At 36.0% G+C, this 21030-nt stretch overlaps 1 protein-coding gene across 4 annotated transcripts in view; it reads right to left on the bottom strand.

Moving 5' to 3' along the window:
• LOC131689314 (loricrin) overlaps nt 1-11032 on the bottom strand; it is a 173095-nt gene extending 162063 nt beyond the window's left edge. For 2 of the 4 annotated variants that reach the window (XM_058974311.1, XM_058974314.1), the window contains exons 1-2: nt 10579-10754; nt 10213-10501 (exon numbers count right to left, since the gene is read on the bottom strand). In XM_058974311.1, coding sequence (XP_058830294.1) covers nt 10213-10239 — 27 coding nt within the window. In that variant the 5' untranslated portion in view covers nt 10240-10501; nt 10579-10754. The other 2 variants (XM_058974312.1, XM_058974313.1) reach the window with 2 other exon arrangements.
• Nucleotides 11033-21030: the final 9998 nt, after the last annotated feature.

The raw sequence follows: 21030 nt of genomic DNA, 5'->3' as shown, positions 1-21030 counted from the left end.
ATTTTTTGTGGTTCTCTATAACCTAATCAATACGTGTATTTGCGGAACGGGCTTGACCAGTAGATGCTAGAGATCGATTTTTGACACTAGTTTGAACACCAATATGGCGACTTCCGGTTTAGTGTTTTTGACAACTCACATGGTAAAAGCCCACCTGGTCGTGTTTTCACCGCTGGGTAGCATGTATACACCAGATTGTCATGATCAGAGAGAGAACGTTGTCGAAATTGATCTGACTTAAATAGGAAAAGATATTGAATTTTTAACGAAGTGATGTCTGATATCCACGAGCTTATTTGTTTTGCCAAAAAACCGTTTGGTTTAGCTAAATAGTATGTATGTTTCGAAAAATCTTAATACGTAAAAATATTAGTTCCCAATTTCATCAAATCGAGGACACCACTACTAACTTTTCAACGAAGTTAGAAAGGCCATTGACTTCTTCAGACGAATTACTCCAAAAAGTATTTCATACAACTTTGTGGAAGGCACCAACTTTCTATCTCACTCCGTTGAAAGAATAGTGTTGGCGCAAATAATCTTCTTTGTCATGAGAATTTAGTGTATACAATGCCAGCTAGCGGCAAATACACGACCAGATTGGCTTTCACCATGTAATCTATCGAAAAATCCCACGCAAACTTCCAGCACGTTGGTCCGGTACTTGGAATTGGCCGACTTAGCTAAAATTAAGAGCAGACACTCCTGGTGGGACTAGGAATTGACTCAAAACAATCGATCAGGCTGCCAGGAAAACATCTGATTTTGCCAAACGGTTGACACGACTCAGTTCTACAGCTCCCAAACCTTTACTATGTCCGAATTTGACCAGTTTCCGTTGTCGGTCCTAATTCTGGCTAAGATGGAGGCATCATATGCTCTTGTTACTAGTATCGCATACCATCTAACCTGTTTTTTTTAATCTAAAGATTCATTTGAAACGGCTCAAAGCGTTAGCACAACTGAGCTGTGGGTCTTTTAATTTTTTACAATAAGTAAAAATAAAAAAATGCTAAGAATGTCGGTATTCCAGATCTTGTTGACGCAGCTTGCTGCTGCGTGTTAAGATCCTTTTCCTTGGCGGTGAAGCCGCTTGGGGGTCATTCAGTCTGCCTTCTCTCGCGTTCTCGTTCCCGTCCATGTCATCATCGGTACTGCTTTCTTGCTGTTGACGATCAGAGGTTCTTATTTGTTTCTTGTTCTTACGGGTCGCTGTTGTAAATCCGTCTTCATCGGTATTTTCATCTTTATTAGTGATGCTAGTCGTTGGTTTGGGAGCGGTTGTCGTGGTCGTTGTACCTGCATTATTGGTTAATTGGATCGTTGTTTTTGGTTTATCTGAAGATGTCGGTGGCTGCTTGTTAGAGTTGGCTGTAGCAGACGACTTTTGACTAGTTGCTTCGGCATGTTGGTGTCTGCCCGGGATATGTGATTAGCGTTGTTTGCTTATAGGTCACTCCATCCTTCGGAGATTTGCATTCGATAGTCATGTAAGAAGGTATTGGTTTTAGTCACTTGCATCTTCACAATACGAACGCCGTTGGGAATGCCGGTGAAAAAATTTCTCCAGATGTCATTCGTACTAGATTCTACTTCTCCATATTGCGACATGATTTGTTTGATGTAATCTTTCTTAGTGCGCGGGGCCAAATCATGGATACGCACGTCCACCATGTCGTTTTCCATATGCACCGGGATCTTGATTCTGGTGTTATTAAACTCGACCTCGTGTTGCATGTTGTTCTTTTCAACAAAGTTTTCTGCCTGTGCTAAACTTCTGAACGTGATCAAAACGCAGTTTTTAACGTGATGTAGCTGAATGTACGTAACTTCAGCGAGATTAAGCGCCATTTTAACTTTAACTAATTGCTCCACTTCCTGAACTGTGGGTCTAACACGAGTTTTATTAAAGTTGATCGAAATCGTGTTATCCCGTAGCAAGGGCACTTTTGTTTCTTTTGGCAAACTCATTTCGCTCCGCAGCCGGGGGTCACAATACAATATTGTTTGTGCACTGATATGATATGGACTGCTTGTGCGATAGGCACCGATCGGCTTGTAGGTAGAATTGACTGTTTCACTTGTGCGGGACGATTTTTAGCTTCTGCTCAGGGCGAAATGTGAAGACAAACTGGCCATCTAACCTGTGTCGAGCACCTGATTAGGTAGGATCGTTTTATACATTGTTCGTTAACCATGGCACTCACTAGTAAAAGCCCTGTTTTGTGGAGAGTTTTAATGATCAGTCTTTTATTAATTAATTCTATATCATTTTCACATCAATTTGTGTGAACATTTTGTAGGCTATCCACGATACACAAAACTTTCGCCGTGATACACGCTTGTTTGGAAATTATTCGAATTTTTTTGATCCATGATTATTTATAATTTTTTCAGAAAATTTGGTGAGGGGGGAGGATTTACTCCTTAACATCCTTAGGGGGGGGGGGGGGGGTTGTCTAAGGGTTTCACCGTAAAAAAATCAGTTTTTTTGTCAATTTTTTTTTGAAAGATGGGTGAAGCGAATTGATCGAAACTTTTGTACATTATACTAAATCATTTCAATAACATTCTGTAATTTTTTCATGCAAAAATATCAACTAGCGTGTGGAACTTCTCTAGAAAAACACGATTTGCGTTGTTAACTGCCATTCAAAAACTACTTAACCGATTTATTTCAAACTTTGCATACAATTCTGTATATAAAAAATGTTTAACCCATACGTTGATCTTTTGAGATAATTTTTCAATTAAGGGTTTTTTTTACTAATAAAATAGCAGAATCGCTGTTTTTCAAGAAAAATTTCGCCATTTTATGAGTATAAAGCCCCCTTAATTGAAAAATTATCCCAATAACTTTACGTAGGGGTTAGGTATTTTTTATGTAGAATATGTATGCAAAATTTGAAATAAATCGGCCAAGTAGTTTTTGAATAACACCGCAAATCGTGTTTTTCCAAAGACGTTCCACAAAAAGCTTCGTCGCCGAGTCGCTAGTTGATATTTTTGCATGAATGATGTAGTATAATGTACAAAAGTTTCGATCAATTCGCTTCACCCACCTTTCTAAAAAAAAATTGACAAACGAACTGATTTTTTTTTACGCTGGAACCCTTACCCACCCTTAAAGTTAGTAATTTGCCACTTGCTCTGGGTAGAAATTCTCTCAAATTCCGAATTGGGATCAAAATATAAAAATTTCCTTTAGGACCAATCTTAAATTTTGTAGAATTGGCCAAACACACATCTGGTCAATTTCCCCTGTTAGTCCTAGAATCGGTCAAATGTGACTAACACTTAACGGAGTCTTTATCTCTACTATATTCGACATTACATTCAATAATTTAACCTTTGAAATATCATTCTGACAAGCTCGAGATGTTCAGTAAAAAGCTTTAAATTATCAAAATGAAAAACTTTCTTTATTACAATAATGGCTTATCAGATGTATTTTCAAAGTAATTTATTTTGAAAAAAAAGTGTTTCAAATGGTGATTGGTTGTTAACGGGAAAACGGATGAGTTTACGTCAATAGTGTTTTCAGACTACTAATCAAAAATAGCAAGGTTTATCATTTGCTGCTATGATATTCGTGATTAATTCTCCTATAAGTGAGATTTTTCAACTATTTTTTTTTAATATAAGAAATGATCTGACGTCTTTGTGTAGATTGCTTTTACGAATATCTTTGCTGAATACAAGAAGTCTCCTCTTTAAATGCTTATGAAGTTATGATTCGTTATATTTGGATGACCCCCAAAAATATATTTTTGAAATTTTTTATATTATCATTCCTACGGGTTTCATATATTCAACGAAGTTATTTCAATCGTCAAAATACATAATTTTTATTACGCGTATTTTTTCTTATCTCGAGTATTTTCGCAGATATTTGACATTTTTTGAAAAAGAATAGTTTTTTCAAGTCATCTATAACTCTACTGAGAGACGACGAGACAACGAGATACAAGTGAACTCTATCTAATAATAGTGTTGATGTAGCATTTCCAATTGCAATTAGAGCTGGATGCCCGTTTTGCCCATTCAAAGCTTTCAAAACTTTTGACAATTTTACTAAAAATTACCCAATAACTTGTAAGTTGCAAGAAATTGACCGATGATCTCTTCTGGAAAGATAAGTATCTTGATAAGACCAAAAACTTTCTTGGCCATGCAATCACAAGGCCGATACGAATAAAACCTAACTATGGAAAATCAATAAAACAAACAAATTTAATTTTTTTTAATGAAATAAAAGGATAGCAGAATAATAAAATGATTGAAATGAAAATAAAATTAAAAATCAATTTAATAAAATAAATAAACCGTATTGGTTCAGCTTATTAAATATAAAATAGGACAGATTAAAAAAAAAACTATCAAATTAACAGCGTAAATTAAGTTGTTCTAAAATAACTAGTTGCATTAAATGAATAAAATGAATAACTCAATAAAAAAACGAGTAAAATGAATGAAATAAACAAGATAAAAAATAAAAGACTTTAATAATAGTAATAAAACACTATGGATAAAATGCATAAAATTAAAACAGTGAACAAAATAAGTGAAATGGATCGTCAGAATGAATCCGAATAATTAGACAAAAACAGATAAAATTAACCCAAATGAAGAACATTAATAAAAGGATTCCTGAATGAAATAAATGACTAAAATGAAATAGTTCCTTACTTACAATTAGCCACATATTCAAAATGAATGAAACTGAATTAATGAGTATAAATATAGATTAAAATATAAAAAAATTAAATAAAATAATAGAATAAAACGAATTTCACGAATTTGAAAACCTTTGAAAAATGGATAATCAACCTACAATGCACTTCCTATTGTAACCATATTTTTTGTTTTCACCTTTTCGTTTTCGGTCTTCTTTGCTTGCCGGCGTCGTTCAGGATTATCTGGTATTTCTACTTTATTCATGGATCATTATTAGTTACTAGGATTTTTCACAATTCATTCGTACTAATACATTGAATATGCATTTTCAACAATATCGTAGAAAACAGGTATCTTTGCACACTTGATTTTGTTCTACCGAATCTCAGCTTTTTTGCAACTTTTACCGATTTTTACACAGCCGAGCACTCAGCTAACAAAGCTTTTATCGAGTGACGTTTGTTTTGCTGGTTTTACTGACTGTCCAGCTGTGCGGAAATTACCGAACTGAATTGAGTGTGTGGTTTTCAAATGGCGTATCCGAACATATGTCTCATGCAAAATGCAATTGAGATGCGAAGAGTTTCAAACACTCGTGGAATGTCTTTTTTCAAAGTCCATATTCCCAGTTAAGTCGAATATTTATCTGAGATACCCAAGAGTTCCCTTAATCGTAGTGTATATAAATGCTCAGCATAGAATTAAATTAAATTGGAGTTGATGTAGTTTTCGATTTTTGGATACATGCCTCCCCATAGTGCAACGTTTCGAATCAATCACTAAGAGCCGATTTCTTCACCCTCGCTTAGCACTTAAGCCAGGTTTAAACGTACTGGTAAACCTGGTTTAAAAGTTAAGCGAGGGAGAAGAAATTGGCCCTAAGTGTTCCTGAGCAAACCCCTAGTATAAACGTATATTACATATTCAGTACGATTTGCACATACATACGACGAATCGACAGCCACGAGCTTGAGATGCTATGTGTCGACGCTGAAACAGGGGAGGGAGAGGGTTTCGCGATAGGTGGTGTGTAATGTGTGGGGAGGGCAACCCCTCTCCATATCCTACGCTCCAGTTAAAATACAGAACACCTATATAAGTCAAAAAAAAATTAGGTTGACGATTTTCAGAGTGATTACATAATCTTTTTATATGAGAAAGGCAAAAATGTGCCAAAGTCCCCAAAAAGTGAATCTTATGAAGCACGTCGTATCTTTATAAGCATTCAAACGTTGAAAGATCGTCGAGACTATTCTAGGATTTCGTCATGTAGTGGATTGTCTCCTCTTACCTATTATCAAAATTGAATTTGTATGCTCCGGTTCATTAACTACGCAATAGAAATCTGGTCGCGATAGGTCATAATCGAACAATTATGCTAAATTCGGACCACTAAACCAGATAATGGTTGTCTATAACAAGCATTGTAAAAGAATTGAATTTAACAAGCACAGAATAAGTTTAAAACAGTATTTCAACTCTTTGCGATATCGTAGTATATAAGTATACGGCCCATAGAAGCATAAGAGTCTCATATGGTTTTTTTTTTTTCGAAAATGAGTTATCCGTTGGATTGTATTCTGAGTCACTACTGAATCACAAATAAGATTACCAGGTTTGTTTAGAAAATATCGAAAAAAAAAATACCAAAACATGGTTGTCCCATCCACAAGGCTCAATGAGAATGTAAATCTTCAACAGCGACGTGCTGTTTTTCAATATGGGACTCTTATGCTTTTATGGGCAGTTTAGTATTATAAGTATAAAAATTTTGTGTCATGTTGTCTACGATTGATTGACAAATAAATAAATAAATACCGTTATTATTAATATCAAAAAAATCGAAAGCAATTTTTGCTCTATCGAAATACTACCTCTTTGAAATTTTCTCAAATTTTCATAGAGATCCGAGCAATAGATCGAAGGTTACAGTGCTTTGAAGCACGCCTCACCTGCCCAGAGTATGGGTTACTTGAAACGCAAAACTATTCAACAAATTTGCGTCATTTTTTACACATTTGTTAGAAATTAATTTTTCTCGGGCCTTAACGATTCCTTTTTTAACTATAAATTTTTATTTTGTGGATAAGATTTTTTAATACAATTTCTAGAGCTCATTACATCGACTTGTCATTAAAATCGCTCCCTTTTACAGAAAAAATCAAAATATTTATTTATGTAATCGTTAAACTACGAGGGATATGAAATGTACCACTAGCTTTAAAGTAGACGTAAAATTTGTTTAGCTTTATTATAAAAAAATGGGTGGATTAACAATATATGAACAAGAATCAATTTTCAGAACTCATGAAACTTGCAGTGTTTTGGACATCCCAAATGGTCGGTGTTAAGTCAGACCGGACTAAGTGACAAAATATTGATTTCGAGAAAAACGAGTTTAAAGTTTGAATCGCAGCATCCTTTACATTATGATTGGAAATTAATTTTTGCCATAATTCTTGTTTATTGTTACATATTTCAAATATGGCAAGTGTCGAATGTAGCTGACGAAATTCTTTATCCAATGCTATAATTATCTCATTTTTTAATGTTTGCGACTTAGCCCGGTCTGACTTAACACCGACCAAATATTGTGCTAGGAATGTTACATTCGTTATCTCCCTTGCATCAGACAGTTTGCGTAGTTGCATCTTTGTGTACAAAAAGAATATGATCATTGAGCTGGACAATACGGGGGGAAATTATTGTTGAAGCAACAATATTTGTATATTGGATGAATGAATAATAATAAAATTGATCATTCTTCATTTCATGAGCTGCCATGAATCGAAGTATTTGTGTATTTTCCATATAAAAAAAATTAGTTGCTCTATTCCAACTTTTTCTTATCCTCTAGTTGAGCAAAAATTTCTTCAAGTTGATAATAAAATGTGGATAAAATATTAATGAGTTTGATCAGATTTAGCATAATTCTATAACATCAAAAAAGCGCAAGCATTCATGCTCTTCTCACTGGACGCCATCGGTATCGAAAAATGTGTTTCATAAAGGAGGGGGGAGGGTAAAGGTATTTTTGGTGAAAAAAATGTCACAGCCCCAAAATAAAATGAATCGATTCAGAAGTGTTAGTCTATTCAAACAACTTCCATACAATTGTTTAATCTTTTAACAACATTTTCCTGAATTTTCATCACAAAATATTGAAAATTGTGCGAATGACAGATTTTTGTTTAGCGAAGATCGGACTTTAGGCTCAAAACGCTACACAAAATGGGAAAATCGAGACAAAATAAAAGCTCATGTAGCTACCTGGGGAATTATATGAGGAAAAACTGCGCAAAATTTCAAAACGATTGGTCCGGTAGAATTGTAATGTACACCACAAAACAAGTTTACTACAAGGCGCCTCACTGAAAGCCATTCGATGAAGAAAATAACAAAACAAATTTTTGTTTTCCTAATTAGTTGATTTCAACAGAAAAATGAATAACGTAACTAAATTTTCTCTTAATTTTGAGAGATTCTCAAATAATAGTTATTGAAAATTATTATTGATTTTGAATCAAGACGCACATCATACGAAATGACAGCAAGTAGCTAAGATGCACACCTTACTGAAATACATCAAGGTAGCGACAGCAACTATGTTCATACACGCTGGGCATAACGGTTAAGCACGTAGGTAGTTGTCTCAGCTTGGAAAGCTTGTTTTATCCTGGACGCAACTACCTGAACCAGTACACAAAAAAAAAACAGAAATTCAACTGACCTCATTTTGGTTTTACCTAGTTTTTCTTTAAAAACATTTCAATAAAGGGATGATTTTTATTGACATTTTTTCCAATACATGTGCATTGAAAATTGAAAGTATTGTCGAAAATTGTCAAAATCATTCTATTTCGGATTTAGTCGATTATATAGTAACATTTCAATTATTAACCAATGTAATATGCAATATGATAATTATTTTTCATCGTTTGAGATTCCAAACTAGATGTGGAATAAGTATGAAGTTTTTTTGTAGTGCTGGCTAGTGTTTGTGACTAAATAGAAAAAAAATATACCTTTATTCTAAAATTCAAATCAATCAATTTCCAACAATCCTTAAATACCTTTGGCTATTTCGTCTCATTTAAGATTGCAGTTTATAAAAAGATAACATTATGAGAAACATAACTCTGTATTATATTTACGTGTGAATTACTGACATACGGAATTTTTCAACAATTTAATTCCATACCTTTCATCCGTCAGTCGGTGAAAAAAAAAGTTTGAAATATCCTATGTTGTATTTTACGATGAAGCAGTTTAATTCAACAATGAGATTAGTTGAATTCTAGTCGTTTGTGTCTTGGCTGAAAAGGTAGTGTAACGGCATATGCAATTGTGTCTGGACTAAAACAAGCGTTACAAGCTGAGACAAGCGTTTCAAGCTTTAGCTCATGTAGCTTTTCAAGTTTTGTGCTTTAGCTTTTTAAGTTTTGTGCTAGGATGAAACGTTCGTGTCCAGACTGAAACTGACAGCATCAAACCAACAACGTTGGATTATTGTTTTCAACAAAAATTTAGTTCGCCCAAATATTAACTAGACGAAACCAAAAACTCAACCAATTTTTTAGTTGAAATTGTGATGAATCGGTTTTCCGTGCTCCGAAAGTTTACTGTCACTCGTTCAATTTTCAGTGTTTTATAATTATAATGTTTGGAAAAAATATTGTTCAAATTTGACATTATTAATTGGAAATCCATTGAATATTCTAACACTCTCTGAACCGCCAAAACATTTTTTTGAAAAATTGTATCTTTTTTACCGCATTAACCTTACCCTCCCCTTGAGGGATACATCAACATGTTAACTTATGTCTACCGTCCATTATGCCAATATTATTGGCCTGTGATTTTGCAAAAAAGAATGCATTACTTCCAGTAAATGAAACTAATAACAATAGTTATTTCACTGCAGCTACCGCTTTTACTCTACAAGCCTATTATCTTGTTATCGGTCGTCATACCTGGTATATGGGTCAATCGTTAATGATATGGATCAAATCCAAAATTGCATGTCGTGCTTAAGATATTAATCGTACAGTGTGTGAATTTCAAACGGGTTTCTTGTAGGTTTTCAAAATTTAGATCAAGCCCTCGTCTGAGACCACCATAATTGCCTTACGAGCTTCACTTCTATTCTCAGAGCTAAGAGTGCATCTTCGCGCTGTTCCTTAATGACTCGTATTACTGTAAGACGCGATATTCATTTTACTTTATTGTTTGCAAAATTCATCCACAACCGAAACGCAATCCAAGAACAAAACAAGCACAAAACACAATCTCAGCAAAGATAAAATCTCATCTATCATGGCAGCAGCGAGGAATGCCCTGGGAGTGACCGCCTTCCATAAACACTTTAACAGCACCAATTTGCTGGCGAAGGTGTCTGAACTTGAACAAAAACCATTTTTATTTTTCAATTCATCTCACCGTTTACTTTTGACCTCAACCTCGCCTGTCAACCAACCCAACCGTCAGTTCAGCTGAGGACAAATATTCCCACCCACCGCAGGCATGGTCACTCACCTTTCGAAAAACTGCATCAATAGCCATTATGTGGCAGACGGTGTTTCGGTTAGGGTCTGTTCGTCTGCACCTTCCAGCAAAGAGGCCGCCGCTGATCCGCGATGGGAATGAGATCACAAAAATATGCAACACTTTCAATGGGGAAAAATCGCTTCCAGCACGAACGTGACAGCGTGCGCAAAAAAGTTCTTCTCCTCTATTCTACCGCTTCGGGCGGGTACTTGGTACTTGTATAAAACACGCGAACCCCAAAAATAATGATTTCCATAAACTGCCAATTAACTAAGCTCTGAAAGAAAAAAAAACGAAACAAGGGAAACCGAATTTGTACACTAAACCAGTCTCACTACCGCCGACCAACCGGACCTTGTTGAATCTCGTCACATGAGTAATCGGATTACATAAATGACCTCACACTTTTTTTTTCGCGCGGATTGTCCGTGATTATTGATAAATTATTCCCACACCAAAAATCCGATTGTTCATTATGATGGTGATTGTTTTTTTTTTCGAGTGTCCAAGGTGAACTCCTCTTTGTTCGATTCTCACTGGTTTGACCTGGACTCGAGTTTTTTTTCGGTCAACTCCAAAGGCCACCAATCCCACACACCCACACGCACAGTTCACTCGTTCGAATCCACTTTGCGAAAAATTTGAATTTCAATTAGACAGCCACGCTTTGTAACAATAATCCACGGACCCGCAAATCACAAATATCTGAGTTGATTACTTTTTTTTCACCGGTTGTTTTTCCCCTTCGAAGTTAAACGCGGCCTGAAAAATCCTCCACGACCACCCAATCCGACGATCGGAGTACGAGTGAAACCAGAACTTTTCCGCCAACTCTATTTTATATAATAGAGAAGCGCTTTTGTGTTGGAACCGCTTTTCCTAGCACCCTCTGGGCCATGGCGTGGGTGGATCAGCCGCCCGTGTCAGAATGTTTAGCCGACAGCTAAGCGACCGCGCATGATCATCGTCATTAGCAGCAGGGGCATAGTGGGATCATTAAATCCCGAGTTCTGTCAGCAACCAACCAACGCAACGGTGGCACGAGATTAATGATGTTTGGTGAATTTGTAATTTCATTCAACTATCGGTTAATGTCTTTCAACCTACCACGCACATGTTCAAGTTCCATGACAAAATGTTGGTTCGCGAATAGCCGGTGCGAGAGACACGCATGAATGGTGACTAGCAATTCAATATTAGCAGATTAGACAGTTGGAAGCGAGAAGTGGAACGGCCTATCAGGTGTATCGAGTTATCGATGAACTCTTTATGATAGGAGAATGATTTTAGACAGATTTTATGGGTGAAATTTCGGACACATTTTACATGCTCTAGATGAATAGCATAGTAGCTCAGGATATTGCCTTTCCTACGCAAATATTATTTTTCTAGAGCATTTCTGTTAAATATTTTAATATTCTTTTAAGCATCATAAACACTTTTGAAAATTGCAGGAATTTATTTATTTTGAAACATAATTGGCATTGGATCTACATCCGTTCGACACCGCTGCTCCTTCATTCTGTCCGATGGTTGGCCCAACATCGATCGTTCGGTCTAACATTAGCCCTACATCCTGGCTCATTTCCGCTGAAAATTTTGATCGACCCTAAGTTTTTACATTTCTTATAAAAGAAATGTATAGAATTCGCTCAAACTTTCAAGATTTTTTCCGAAGCCCGGAGGGCCGAGTCTTATATACCAATCGACTCCGCTCGACGATTTGGGACAATGTCTGTGTGTGTGTATGTAACGGACAAATTCTCATTCGTGTTTCTCAGCAATGGCTGAACCGATCTTATCCAAACCAATTTTAAATGAAAGAACTAAAAAACAGTATGAACGCTATTAATTTGTTTTTGAGTCTGATGTTTAGTTTCCAAGATATGAATGTTTGAATGCGTAAAAATGGCGTTTTTTGCAGTTTTTTTTAATTATCTGCCGAAACTGACATGACAGAATAACAATTTATGAGTTTTTAGACAGCTTTAACAAATACCTTTCGAACAAGCTATAGATTGTTGAAATCGGACTATTATCAAAAGAGATATTAAACATTAAATACGGACGAAAGATTTTTATCATTTCCCATTGCCAGAAATATGACCAAAAACATGTAATCTATTATTAACGCCAAAACGGCTAATTTTAGGTCAATAGTATCTTCGGAGAATTTAATGGAGGTAATATGCCCTTTCTTTTGGTATTGTGCTGTTGCTGATTAATCCCCCTATGAGTGAGATATTTTCACAAATATTTTTGGAAGTGATTATATCGAAATGATCCTTCAGCAAATTTGTAGCTCTTACTTTTGCGAATAACTTTACTGAAGACTTCAAATATCTATTTTGAATACTTTAAAAGTTATGGCTTGTTGTTTGTTGCTTACTCTTTGTTGGCTATTTATTGTTCAATATAGTAATAATCCATTGAAATAAGCCAAACATTATTTCGATAAAACGAAATTTGTATTTCATTTTTCTATCTACAACCGCTAGAAATAATCACCGAACACTTCCAAGTTGTCTGGAAGGAATTTGATAACTTATCAGTGTAAAAATGTTCATTTGTACGAACCTTCTGACTGCAATTTTTCTAACTTATAACCATCGGATCGATCTGAAACATATTGAAAAAAGAAAAGCGAAATAAATAACCCCAAGCAACGGCATAGCCAAGAGAAGGTTTTGGAGTTTAACACCATACAACCCCCCCCCCCCACCACACCCAAAAAAAAATATTGGATTGAAGTTGAAAATTTATTGATGCAGACTGATTTAATTCAATAATACAATAACAATTATCTGATCCGTAGATTGATAACCTGTTGTTGTAAACATCATGAGGACTTTTGATAAATTGTCGGAATGGGGTCCTGATATGTAACTGATCTATTGGTCTTGATTTCACAGTTGTCTAATAGCATCAATATCAAATTCCTGCCTGAAAACATTCTAATAGAAAATTCCAGAGTTCTGTAATCAATAATAATCCTCAGATTTCTTTTCAAATTGAGCTCGCTTTTGTAGAGATATACTGTAATAAGGGTCTTTATTTAATAGAAAGCGAAGTTAAAATTGATTTAATGTCTATGAAACATAGAACTGCTCACCAAAACATTGCATAACTTTCAACATTTGCTAAAAATGTTCTTGCCTTTCTCATTCACTCTAAAATTCGTCAATCTAATCCCGACCCGGAGGGCCGAGTGTCATATGCCAATCGACTCAGTTCGTCGAGATCGGAAAATGTCTGTGTGTGTATGTATGTGTGTAACGGATCTCGGATCATAATCCGCCGCTGGTTTCAAGCGATGTTTCAGTATCACATAGTATCTCAAGATCGTGGCTGTCGATCCGTTGTATGTATGTGCAAATCGTACTGAACATGTAATATTCATTTCCACCATTGTATTGAACATAACCAGCCAAGGAATCGTAGTCTGGACAAATGAGAAAAGCACAATTGCACCACTAGGTGGATTAAAACAGGTTTTTATTTTGGGAATGCGTCGAGTTGAGACGAAAACGTAATATGATTAATAACGAGGATAACACTTTCCGAATGTAGAGAGAAATTTATGAAAAATGACGATTTCCATTCGACTTTAGCAGGTCCTGATCGATTTTGATGGGCATTTGATTTTTGTTGTATGACCAATTATATGTATAGATCAAATGTTCAAAAACAGTAATTTAAGGTCAAGATAGCATCATTTTGAAACCGCCAATTTCGGAAGTTTAGTATCTTCAATGAGTTTTACAAACGTTAAACAGCGCATCATTTGATAAAATAATTTTGACGGTATATCGTCCAAGAAGTATTTATGGTGAATTTTCTCGGGTTAATATTCATGACAAGTCTCAACAAATTCGCTAAAGACACGAACTCTGTTACTATTTTCTGAAAAATTAATTCTGCATAATTTTATAACTTCAAAAATTACGGTTTCGGAATTATGCCGTTTGGACAGTAAGATCGATTTTCACCAAACCCCCACCAAACCGAATTTCTGGCTACGCCGCTGACTTCCAGTAAGTAAAAACAAAGTCGTTCTACACTCGTTCACAAGAAACGTCTTCGAATGCTGAATATCTATTATAATACATGAAAACCCCGATTTTATCAGCCAAATATGAACATCTGTTTGATGGGCTCTAGCAGACGAACAAGACAGAATTCGAGTAAATCCTTTCTTGGGCACGTTTTCCTTATCATGGAGATGGAAATATGTAAAGTAAAAAGTTCATCATAATCAGAAATAGTTATCAGACTACATCAAGGGACGGGAAGAATATTTTAACAGCTTCAGTTTATTATAAAGAAAAAAGTTGCCCGATTTAGTCAATGTACCCATTTTGTCAGCCTAAAATACACCATGAGACTGATAAAAATGGGTCTTTATTGCATGTATTATTCACTGTGTTTCACATTAATAGGTATATTTCACTTTTGGGGATTTTTTATTGCATCGAACTACAACAATTTTTAGGTAGTTTTCAAGGGGTTCTTCCAAAATTTGGCGAACCTATTCCAATTCGTATACCAATTAATCGGTATACTTAAGGATTTATATGTTGCAGATAGAAAAAATACTGAAATTTTCAGCTTTTTCCTACACAATATTACGAAAGCAATTTTTCCTAATAAGTTTGTGAAAATTATAAACTATTTGAAATTTTTTAATAGTTTTATTTTTTATTTAACCGTGATTTTTTAATAAATAGTGACCATCGCTTCACAACGTAGTCTATTTTTCATGGCTTTCGGTGAGCACGATCTCTCGAATTGCTGAACTGAAAATTATGGAATAGAAATTAATTTTTAGTATTCTTTACAGATTTAACTCGCCGCGCAGATAGCTCTGAATTAGACCCGCTGGTGCCCTAAGACGATTTCGCTAGATTTTCAGAGCACTGTGCACCCAGTGCATTAACGCAAGTGACGGAAGGTTATCGAAAAGTTTCGTGAAAATGAAAATTTCAGTAATGATGATGATTTTCCCAAACGGTTCGTTTTCGAGAGGTTTTTATTTGTTCTTTGGCATTAGGATTAGCGATAATAATTCAAATCAAGGATACTACTGGGAAGTCACCTTTAGAAAAAGTCGATGTCGAAGTAAAATTTGGAAGTATGCACGCATGCACTTCAGAGATAGCGTGATATCAGGAGCTGCGATTTCATTAAATTTTCTTAGTTCTCAGTCGCGTTGGAAATTTGAGTAAAGTATAAACTTCAAATCGATTCAAAAAAAAATTCGATTTTTTTGGCTCAGTACAATATATAAATTCAGTTTTCCCACCACAATTTAGATATTTAGATATTTTATGGGCCATTTTTTCGCTTTCCCATTGATTTGGTTTGAGATTTCTAGCACCGATGTTGTCCTATGCTGATTTGAGCGATTCTCTGAGTCCTGCCACTATCCCATGTAATATGTGTTATCAAAAACATCGCGAAGCATCACGTTCTAAATGTTCTCAAACGATATAATATCCGAAGAGAGTGATAAGAGTTATAAGAAATGTCTCATCACACTGTTAGGTGGGATAAAAGCGTTTTTTTGTATTTTCTGCAATTAAAGCTTCTTACGTTCAATGCAAGTATGCTTCTTGTTGTATTTGGACTTCGCAATAGTACTTGCAGAATTTGCGTGAGTAAAAGTTTCTTATCTAAACAGCAATTCCGTCAGTCGTACAACTTTAAATGATAGAAAATATTTTCTTATGAGTTGATTAGATTTTCTTGCGTTTTGTGAGATTAGTTATTTTTAAATTGATTTATAGCACTAATCTTGACGAAAGACTCATTTAAATTAAAGAATCACAGCCTATGACTACACAAACTTCAATGACTCGAATCCTTCCAATACTTTGTGAACATCGGATTTGGATGCATTCAGCAAACTGACTAAATCGGATCTTCACTGTATACACTAAACTGACTTATTAAAATTATTGTTTCATATGCCAATAAGGTTATAAATATTCGAGAGCTGTACAAATTGTCGTGACGTCATTTGCACATCATTGACCTTGGTTGAGATTCACTGAAATGGTATACTGTTGGAATGGTTATCATTCCAAAATATCCGTCGTCATAAATTCTCGTTTTTGTTTGAGCGATTCCACTGCTGAAGTTTTTACACATTAATCCACACTAACATTCGCAAGTTTTGAAACGGCGGCAAGAATACGGAGTCGACGTACATCCAATTGAACAGACCTGTCTCGGAATCATTTAAATCTAACCTCCCTGGAATCGTCCTTGCTTTGTTTTAATTTTTTTAATTTTTACATTTCTTATGAAAGAAATGTATAGGATTCGCTCAAACTTTAATACCCTGAATACCCTGAGACGGGAAAAAATGTTCAAAAGCCCAAATGGTTTGGGCTGCCATCACCCGACCCGCTAAAAACAATTGCTCTTGCCCAGAACCTGATTCCTCCCCGGCACTACCTTACGGAATTTCTTCGGGGAGGGGTTTTTATGTACATAGTACCCACTCTAATTCAACTATTTAATAGTAGTCCCCTACGAAGACAATTTGGGTGGCAAACTTCAGATTGTCTAATTCACCGAGACCTTGGACTCCCTTATGCCATTCAGCATCACGACTCGCTCACTTGTGCTAGTTAGCACCGCAACTCCCTTCTCGTACAATTCAGCACCATTTACTCGTTGAGCTCCCGACGGTTGACTTAGCCTACTCCAACGGAGAATTCCCCGGCGAGAGAAGTTCTCCCGAAACCGATCCAACCATCCAGGTGTCGAGGTCAGTTCGGCGCTGGTACCCGACGACCCGCGACTGGTGGTGTCTAATCGCAGTCTACTCAGTCTAGTCCCCGGCGGTGAATCTAGTTTAAGCCGACGAAGAGTTCCACGGCGAAGGAAGTTCTCCCGATACCGATTCTTCTTTAGTTTTAGCACCGCAACTCCTTTAAGCCCTTTGGTTTCCCTCTCATTCCATTTCTACTTTCCCGATTATCCAATCAGCTCCCGCCCTTACTTGTACACGAACTACTCAGTCCAGTGGCGTAGCCAAGGGGGGGAGGGGGGGTTTGGGGGTTAAAAACCTCTCCAAACCAACATATTGGAATTGAAGAAAAAAAAGTTTGATGTTGACTAGTTTATTTAAATATTCAAATAATAATTTTGGAAGTTTATTATCTGTTCATTACATTGAGAACCTAATGTTTTAAACGTTATGGGGACTTTTTGTAAATTGTGAGAATAAGATCTTGTAACTAATATTTCAGTGAGGAGCCTATAGTTGATAAATCATGTAAATATCAAGCAAAATAGTTCAACGAAAACGCCCACATAGAAACAGATGAAAAATGGCGTTTCAGAATCGGTTTTTATGCAGATTTGATTTTTTTTTTTTGGATTAGGGTAATTTGCCAATTATTGCACGTTTAAGCAGTATTTTCAACTTTTAACGTATACTACAACGTTTTGGGCGAGGGATTCTTCTCTAGTACTCAATTGTTTAGCTCCTAAACATGGTTGCACTGTTTTATCATGATAGTGTTACAAATAAACCTAAAATAACGAGTTTAGTATTGCATATTATAAATCCAATTGTTCCACATCATCATAACCTTGCAATCCTTTTATTGCACACTTGGTATCTAATAGTTGCACAACCAATGCTTGTGTATCCAACTGTTGCACACATGTGCCTATCATTGCACAAATTATAATCTATCCACATTTTTCTCGAAAATGATAGGGTTTTAAATGTTTAAATTGACTGTATTATCATAGTAAAATTACACTACATTAACTACAACGGTAACGTTTATTTCATATCACGAAAATAACATTTCAAGTTCTTTATCCCTTATTTTCATTCTCATCGGCAAACTTGGAGCGATTGGTGGCACAGACTTCAATGACCTTGGAAGTTTCCGAGACGGTTTCCTGGCTTCCTGCTTTAGTCGAAGATTCAATTCCTGTTCCATCTTTTTTTGTTCCCTAATTTTCATACGCTCCTGTTTCTCTTTTTCTTTTATTTCCTTTTTTGTGGCACGATCTTTCTTTTTGAGCTCTTTTTGAAGAGCTAGACGTTGCTTTTCGTTGTGTTTATCTTCCAACTCCTTTAAACGTTCCCGCGAAGTAAGAACAAAATGACGCTTACTTGTGTAGTTTCGTTTGACATTTTTTCGTTTTGGCGTCGCAGGTATTTTGAAAAATGATGAAATGCTGTTTCTGCGTTCATCTTTCTCATTGTTTACAATTTCTTCGAAGACAACACGTTCATTCGTTTCCGGCTCACTAGAGTTGGACGAAGCTGCAGAAAGCACAACCATATCATTCAAATGATTATCTTGTTCGGACGTAAATGCATTTAGATGGATTGGCTCAACATCGTAAGTGATCCCAGAAACTTCATATGTACTCTCATTATCTATAATTTCCACAGAAAGATCGTTAGTGGTAGGTGAGTATTCCAAAATTTCGTACATTTTGTTAACTGGCAGATTTTCAACTTGTTCGCCAACATAATCTGTAGAAGATTGAGGGGTGCAACTAGCAGCGCAATTTGATGTCTCATCATTTCCAAATGTTGAATTTGTTACATCGATCGAACTCAAATTTTTATTATCATTCTCCATTGTATAGTCATCCACGGCATAGTCCAAGGGAATTGATTTGTAGATGTAAAGGAGCGCTTTCTCTGAATTGTTTGAAATTTCCGCTTCAGGCATATCTACGATTGATTTTATCTTAGTAGTACTGATCATCCTGAGGGCTTGTTTAATTTTGCTCAACTCAACGGGCACCGTCTCATTTTCCGTTGGAGACCTTGTAATGGGAACGTGTGGTGAACAGTTACTTGTAGCAAGACATCGGGAATAGTCAACAGCATTAGCATCGTAGGGAAACAATCCACATTTGCGAAATCCGGCTCGCACGGTGGATTGTGAGACACCACGACTAATCGATTCTTTTAACACGCCACCAAAATCTTCAATTGTAAACATTCTACCATCATTACGCATTTTCCATTCGTCAACACATTTGCTCCAACTATTTTTCAATGGTTTGAAAATTGCTACGTCCGCTGGTTGCATTATATGTGTGGCATTAGGGTATAGAGCAATAAGAATAATACCAAGGTCGGCACAAATTTCCGCTGCATCGTATCCGGTATGCGAAGAATGTCCATCGACAAAATAAATTACTGGAAATGTAACATTACGACGAACTAAAGATGGGTGCAATATGTTTTGTATGTATGCAACAAAATTTTCACTATCCATCCATCCTCTATCTGATTTCCCGATACCCCACTCTGGATCAAAGCTCACCAGAAGTTGTTTGGACAATCGCTTATTGGGCAGGATGGCATCCGGAGGAAACATGTATCCATCTGCATCAAATGTGAATAGCACAGTAACATTTTTCTTAGAGTCCGCCTGCTGAACTAAATATACATTGTTATTTCCTTTGGAAGCAACAACAGATTTTGTGACCGGATCCAGAAGAAACATTGTTTCGTCACCGTTCAATATACGCCGGGGGTCCAGAAAAACATCGTTTAAGTTGTTGTCTCCCAAGTACTTTATAATCTTCTCAAACCAACCAAGTATGTCAGCCTCTGCTACTGTGACACCGGCCATGGTGACATTTTCAGGTTTCCGAATCGAAAGTTGCTTGTGTCGACCAAGCAACAGTTTCAGCCATTTGTTCCCTACAATAGAATGAAATTCATGAGCATTGATGAGCTATACTGTTTTACCTGAAGCTGTCATACCTGGCCTATTGTCCTTAAATGGTGTTTGGCGAGGATTCTTGTCAAGAAAAGCTTTCGCTCTGGATATAAGGGCATGTTTTGTACATGGAAAACCACGGCGTTCCATTTCCTGTACCAGCTGAACTATTTTCGTTTCCTCCTGTAGTGAAAGAACAGTTTGTGGGCCTCTGCGAAGTTTTTTTGTCCATTTCGAAGACCAAGACGGAATTTGATGGTTGATTTTGGGACTCTAAAGCACTGGAATGCCTGTCCAAGAGACATAGCCTTGGTTTTTACGGCATTTATGCTTTTTTGTAGCGCATATTCCGTATCTTTTACGGATTTTCAATGGTTGTGGAACTGATAAAGTGGATTCGAGAAGCAGCGCAATATTTTCCTGTAATTTGATATTGTGATAAGATAAAGTGATATTTTAAATTCTTTTACATTACCTGTCCATTGTCCATTGTCAGCAACCTGAAGAATCCCTAAAAGTTGTTGGATACGCTGTTCCTTCCGTTCCGTAGAAGCGAAAAACAAAAGCTGCAGTACCGATGGAACTGTCAAACTCTGCTACACACGGAGAAAAAGAGGTTATGGTGTGTGCAATAAAATAGGAACGGAGAAATTTGTTTGAATCAATAATTAAGCGATGATTAAAATTTATGTTTTATTATTTGAATAATAAATGTGCTTTAACCAATAACAACAATAATGTTGTTTAATCAATCTTGCTTAGTTTCAATTATATAATACTGTAGATAAAGGTTTATTTATTTACTATTTCACTAAGCTATTTTTTAGCGTAAGCCAACTTAGAAATGAGAATTTGTTAAGTGATTATGAACTGCACAATTTCAATCTTATTTAATGCAACTGAATCATTATTTTTTTGCAATGAACAGAGTTGATGCTCTTCTGAATAATTGGTAATTAAACATTTAAATGTAATTCGAACCCAAATCTACAGTTAATTTATAAAAGAAGTTCTAGAATATAATGTGTGCAATAATTGGGTGGTGTGCAATAATTGGCAATCTACCCTATCACTTATATAAAGTGCC

This window comes from Topomyia yanbarensis, chromosome 3 (assembly GCF_030247195.1).
Source record: "Topomyia yanbarensis strain Yona2022 chromosome 3, ASM3024719v1, whole genome shotgun sequence".
Taxonomy (NCBI): Eukaryota; Metazoa; Arthropoda; class Insecta; order Diptera; family Culicidae; genus Topomyia; species Topomyia yanbarensis.
This window is presented reverse-complemented; position numbering and strand designations above follow the sequence as displayed.